This window comes from Anarrhichthys ocellatus, unplaced genomic scaffold (genome assembly GCF_004355925.1).
Source record: "Anarrhichthys ocellatus isolate YVR2014 unplaced genomic scaffold, GSC_Weel_1.0 scaffold135, whole genome shotgun sequence".
Taxonomy (NCBI): domain Eukaryota; kingdom Metazoa; phylum Chordata; class Actinopteri; order Perciformes; family Anarhichadidae; genus Anarrhichthys; species Anarrhichthys ocellatus.
Window position 1 is genome coordinate 24,281 of NW_022280165.1, and position 6,574 is coordinate 30,854.

The following is a 6,574-nucleotide window of genomic DNA, read 5'->3' on the forward strand; positions in this document are numbered from 1 at the left end:
AGTACTGCTCTTAAACTACGCATCATGTACTAAAGTACTGCTCTTAAGGTTCCTCAAAATTGTCAAAAGTCAATACATTTGGAGATACATGTTTTTCAATTGACAGGAAAAGTATGAAACAGTGTAATTTACTAAGGACGACTCACCGAGCCACCACTGAGGTCTTCTCCTTCTGCAGAAGCCGTCTCTCCTCCGGGCTGAGCCCTCGGTCCTGGTCGGACAGGATCCCCTCATCTGGACCGAAGACCCGGGAGTAAAGAACCCGACTCTCTCCGGCACCAAGAGCACCGACCGGACAGACGCTATGGATCAGGAAACAACGAACCATGTTGTCACGTGTGGACAATTACGTCTCACGAGCAGTGTTTACTAATGTTRCTACTGATTCCTCACTTCCGCGTTAGTCAGCTGACCGCTCTTGGTAATAGTTGCTACGCGTTGTTTGAACCAYCAGATGGCGCTCGCATTATACATTATATTATATTATATTACATTACATTACTATGTTATATTATATTATATTATATTATATTATATTACATTACATTACTATGTTATATTACATTACATTACATTATATATATTACATTATATTACATTACATTACATTACATTATATTATATTATATTACATTACTATGTTATATTATATGATATTATATTACATTACATTACTATGTTATATTACATTACATTACATTATATTATATTATATTATATTACATTACATTACTATGTTATATTATATTATATTATATTATATTACATTACATTACTATGTTATATTACATTACATTACATTACATTACATTGTATTATATTATATTACATTACATTACTATGTTATATTACATTACATTACATTACATTACATTATATTATATTACATTATATTACTATGTTATATTATATTATATTATATTACATTACATTACATTATATTATATTACATTACATTACTATGTTATATTATATTATATTATATTACATTATATTATATTATATTACATTACATTACATTACTGTTATATTACATTACATTACATTACTATGTTATATTACATTACATTACATTACATTATATTATATTACATTACATTACATTACATTACGTTATATTATATTATATTATATTCAAACCAAGACTAACAAATGTAGGGAGAAGCAAACATCTTAAGTAATATTAAGGAAAATAGGAAGACAGGATATAGGGCACAAAACATAAAGATATTCAATATATTATCATAGAATACCAGAAAAAAATGCATTTGTGAAGCTGGAACCAGTGAATTCTTTTTTCTTGACAAATGTACAACAAGGATAAATTAATCTGATCAGATCAGATCGACCTCAATTGAATTAGAAATAACCGAAAGACTGAAACTGATAAGAATTTGAGAAAGCGTGTCGTTGTGTAGATGTGGATTAAAACAGGAGAAGGAGGCTGCTGAGAGGTTGAGTGAGAGATCAGACCAGAGATTGTTTCGGGGGTCTCAGAAGACAAACAGAGGCAGCTGTTAATCCAACAGCTGCTGCTGGTCACGCTTCTTTACTCTGACAGGCCCTGCTCAGTGTGTGTGTGTGTGTGTGTGTGTGTCTGTGTGTGTGTGTGGGGGTAGGGGGGTAGAAAAGAAAAAAGACATTCACTCTACTGTCCTGTTAACCTCCTCACCCTCTGCCCATCAGCTGCTGAGACTGAGACACGCTGTAGCAAGACCTGAGGATGCGATGGTTCTTGTTGTTTGTGGGATTTCATTTTGTTAGGGATTAAAATCTTTCTTTATCTGACATTCTGCTCTGCTTTTTGTCATTTTCTTTACAGCTGTAAGACGAGAGCAGCAGCACATAAGTGCATACGGTTTAATGGCTTTAGGGATAGCGATGTCTGTCTGTCCACCACTGTGGTCACTGAAATATCTCAGAGATGAATGGGCAAATTGCCATCAAATTAAAGACATTCATGGTCCCCAGCAGATGAACCTGAATTACCTCCTCTGACTTTTAATCTAGTGCCTCGAGCAGAGTCCTCAGCATTGCCTTGAATTAACTGCCTTGAAATCTCCTGGAGGGCCATTAGAGCTTCTTCCAGACTAATGAACGCTTAAATTGAACCACCAAGGAGTCAAGTTTATTAACTCAAAATGAATGTTGTCTGATTACAAGATTTCAATTTAGCAGTGAAATACTGTACCTCCAAATCTACCAGATGGATTTGCATGAATTTGGTAACAACACCTGACTTTTTCTCCATCTTACATCTTTTGGATGGATTGCCATGAAACTGGGGACAGACATTTAGCCTCGTCTTGAATTAGGGGATGGTCAGTTCTTGTTTTTTCAGCACTAACGAAGATTAAGTTATATTTAACTCGGGGAGTCTTGTTTGTACTGCCGCAGGGACAACCGAAAAGCTCGACCAGCCGGACAAGTTCTGTCTGATGCTTGATAATTGTAATGAAATACAGTTTGCGTAACATGTTAAAATGCTATAAAAAGTTTATTGCTAGAACGTAGAAGTGTGTAGTTGTCAAAATTGTCACAAAAACGAACACCAGAATCCCCTTCTGTATAAGCTACTATCACTTTGAGCTTTGTATCATGTTCATTAATGCGTCTTAATCTAGTCAAAAGACAAATTTTAAGAGAGTAGTTCGACATTTTCTCATGACTGTACATTTAATATGAAGCTCCAGCCAGCAGACAGTTAGCTTAGCTTAGCATAAAGACTGCAAACAGGGGGAAACAGCTAGCCTGGCTCTGTTCAGATTTTACCTTCAGACAAGGCCAAGCTAGCTGTTTTCCCCCTGATTCCAGTCTTCATGCTAAGCTAAGCTACCTGCTGACCGTAGCTTCATATTAACCGTACACACATGAGACTCTCTGCAAGAAAGCTATTATTGCCTTCTTTAGATTAAGGTTGGGTTTGATGTACAATCCTCCACTTAATGTTCAGTCTAGCTTTGTGAAGCTCTTCATCTGAAAAGGTGTGGACAAGAACTATTTCTGCAACTCCCACGCTGTGTGTAATAATTAACCCAGAGCACTTTGCAGGTGAGTAAATGAGCAGGATCTCTGGAGGTAATGATCAGCCACAATCAGTGTGAAAATGCAAAGTGAAGCCAGATTTCCAGAAGGTCAGATTTTCACTGCAGCAACGGTATCCAGGGGATCAGATGTTCAAAAAGCAGGGAGCATGGAGGATGTGCAGCCGTGAACACCACAACAGTGTTTTCTAACTCTGAGTCACAGCTCCCTCTGATGAAACAAACCAGCTGAACGAGAACAACAACAGGATGTGGGCGAAGGGGAGGACCAATGACAGCGAGGCCCACGAGTTTGAAATAAAGGAAGCTAAAGACTACAATATCTTTCTCAGCAGGGGAAATGAAAACATCCTGAACTTATGGTGAAATCATCTCAGCCTGCAGAGGATGTGCAGAGAGCAGAAACACCAGCAAGAGCAGAAACAAAGGCTCTTCATCCTCGATAACATTCAAAAAGAAAGTTCACTTCCAAAAAACCAACAACCCCCCGCCCTTCCTTTTGAAACAACAGGGTTACGCCCCGTGTTTCACCGCCCTCGCCAGGTTGTTTGGGCTTGTTTCACAGGCCGGTGTGTCCGTTTACTGTCAGTGTCAACGGGTCAAAGCAGACGGGGGTTTGAAGGTGACACCCAGGCTGGAGCTTTGTGTGAGGACACCTTTGATTGAGCCCTGCAGCTGCCTGGGGTGGGGGTATGAAACAGGACAGGCCTGGGGAAGAGAGGTGGACGTTTTTAGGGTAACTCTGCCGGGGGTTGTTGCTGTAATGACGGATGGACAGATGGATTTGTATTTCTCTACAGGGAGAACAGGCCCCCAATGCTAAACATGATGCTAATGCCCATCTACACCAGATACCAACCCTTCGTGCTAGTGACTCATCACAGGTCGTACGTCGAGGGAAAAAGCTACGAGTCAAAACATGCAGCAGGAATGGCTCAACATTTGGGGAAGATTAAGTTTAGATCAACAGGTAGAAACCCTTCTCATTCCTGTATGGGAGCCATGAACCAGCAGTCGCTTAGCTTAGTTTAGCTTAGCTTAGTTTAGCTTAGTTTAGGGAATGGAAACAGGTAAACAGTTAGCGTGGCTCTGTCCAAAGGCAACAAAATCAGCATCTCTAATTAACACGTTTAATCCTAAGAAAATCATTCCTGTCTTGAAGCTGATTGTAACTTTATACAAGATTTGCATCAATCTTCTCTTCCAACTCTTGGCGAGAAAGCAAATAAGTTTATTTCCTGAAATGACGAACTGTTCCTTTAACTTGAAGCATTTTTTGAGAACTTTATGAGAATAATGACCTTTAACCACAGCAAGTCACAACACCTAATATCCAAAACAATCTTTTATCTTATCTTTTTATATGAAGATTTTAAAGTTATTGACATAAAACAAGCAAGTCAGAAACAGCACACATTAACAGTCTTGTATTTCTTTGTGGAGCCTCCAGCTCCTAATTGGATGGGTCCAGCTGTACAACCGTTTCTCCTTCGACAGACCTGCCAAGGACTCTACATTTTAAAACCTGTTGAAGTGGAGGCTCCAGCGAGTGTTGCATTATGTGGGCCTTGTGTGAAGGTGCGAGGCCCCTTAAACATCAGCAACTGGCCATTAGTGGTCTTGCTCAGACAAAGGTTGCTGCTGGATTTGAATGGAGAAGGCTCATTGACAAACATGTTAAGATCACAGAGATCCATCCCATCTTACTATCCTGCCAACACTTACCTCCAGGGTTTAGGAAAGAGTTAAAGCCTTTTCAGTTTAATTGCGCAACACAACTGACAGTTACTTGTGTCAGCTACAAACTGTTTTCTATAAATTAGTCTTTAGATCTGTGAAATAAAGGCTGGCCCTCCCTCTCCCAAACCCACATGGCCGACAGGAAACTGCCCGATTTCAAACTGGTAAAGTGCCACTAGGGAGGGAGTGGTGCTTTTACAACCCTCCGTCCGATCGGTCACGTGTTTACAGCAGGAGGTGGTGGCTCTGACTTTTGTCTCCCCTCTTCTGTCGGGGGAACGGCTGGCTGCCAGGCGCCGTCCCCACAAAGCCTCCCTCTGCATACAGGAATGTGGATATGTATGCACGGGCATGTGCTGCAGCAGAGAGGCCACTCCCAGGGCCGGCTAGAGACGGAGGATTTGAAAAAACAGGAACTACTGTGTGTGTGTGTGTGGGTGTGTGTGCAGGAAAAACGTGTGTCCTCGTCCTGCAGAGGAGAAGACCAAACAATCCGGCAGATGTGCCATTCTTAGAGTTAAAAAGTGGAAAGTCTAGTTTACGTTGACAAACCTGCTAACAGGATTACAGCCTTGAATCAAACCCAGAGGGGCATTAAATCCGGATCATGGACCGATATGTAAAGCTGGGCTACAAGTAACAAGACAACTTTCTGTTGATCATTTAAAAAGGCCTGCTTTACTGTTCCCAGCATAACAATCAATAAACCGTTTATTCAAGTGAGCGGCACATTAAGATGTCGGTCATTAATCAGCTGCTGCCAGGCAGGTGTCGTGTTGCACGATGTAAATCTAAAGCAATCGTTAATTGCATTGCAGCATTTTAGCAAGAAGCCGACAAGCTACAGACATTTTGTTCCATTGCGGGAAAATGTGAGTGTGATGTACGGAGATCAAGTTGTGTACTTGTGACAGAGTAACTGTAGCTCACTATGCAGCAAGCACAGCCCAGGTTTACTCTGCCGTTATCCAACTAACCCCATACACTCTTAACCCGGATATATTGAGAGATGTGTCTGTAGCACACATATCAAAAGCTTGGTACATTTGCCTTGTTTACTTATTCTTTGATAAAGTGTCAACATCTAAATATTTTGCAAATTTGTGTGGGCTGCTCGACACTAAACATTTGATGAATTAAAGTAAGCTTTCGCACAAAAACATGTTTCGATTCCTGAAGTAAGGTAGCGAATAAAATAACATTCAAGTATCTGTATGGAAACATTGCATCTTCGTGTCACTAGCGTGTTAAATGACTGTCACAGCACGAAAAACTAATTTCTGACAATTCAAAATAAAGATCCTGCACATCACATTTGAACACACACATTGGCTTTTTATTTCAGCAGCTCCCCCACGAGCCTGCACCAAAATATTCAAACCACCCCATTCGTTATAAACCGACATCGTTAGCTCTGCAGAGGGGAAGACACGTCGTCTCTGAAAATAAAATAAAAATAGGAATCAAAGCAAAACAAAAAGATGAAAACTCCTCTCACACTTGCTGACCTGCAGCATCAGAAACGTCTCACTGCAAAGGTAACAGGAAGTACGCTTTAGCATCTTCTGAGTGAGAAACAAAAAAAAAAAAAAAAAAACAGATCAGAAAACAAAAAGCTCTGCATTCATTTTAGACTGTACAAGTTGTCATTAAAATAGCTAATTTGCATTTTGGGATGCCTAGAGAAAGGCATAGTTTCAACAGATTAATATCTAAATGGGGTAAACAATTCATAAAAATATATAAAAGCAGTATGGGGGAGAAAAAAAAAAAAAAAAAAAAAAAGAAAA

General features: G+C 39.8%; 1 protein-coding gene across 1 annotated transcript in view; it reads right to left on the reverse strand.

The window, feature by feature from the left end:
* ap5s1 (adaptor related protein complex 5 subunit sigma 1) overlaps positions 1-382 on the reverse strand; it is a 4,693-nt gene extending 4,311 nt beyond the window's left edge. The window contains exon 1 of the mRNA XM_031877415.1: positions 147-382. Coding sequence (XP_031733275.1) covers positions 147-328 — 182 coding nt within the window. The 5' untranslated portion in view covers positions 329-382. The remainder of the gene's footprint in view (positions 1-146) is intronic.
* Between the last annotated feature and the right edge of the window lie 6,192 nt (positions 383-6,574).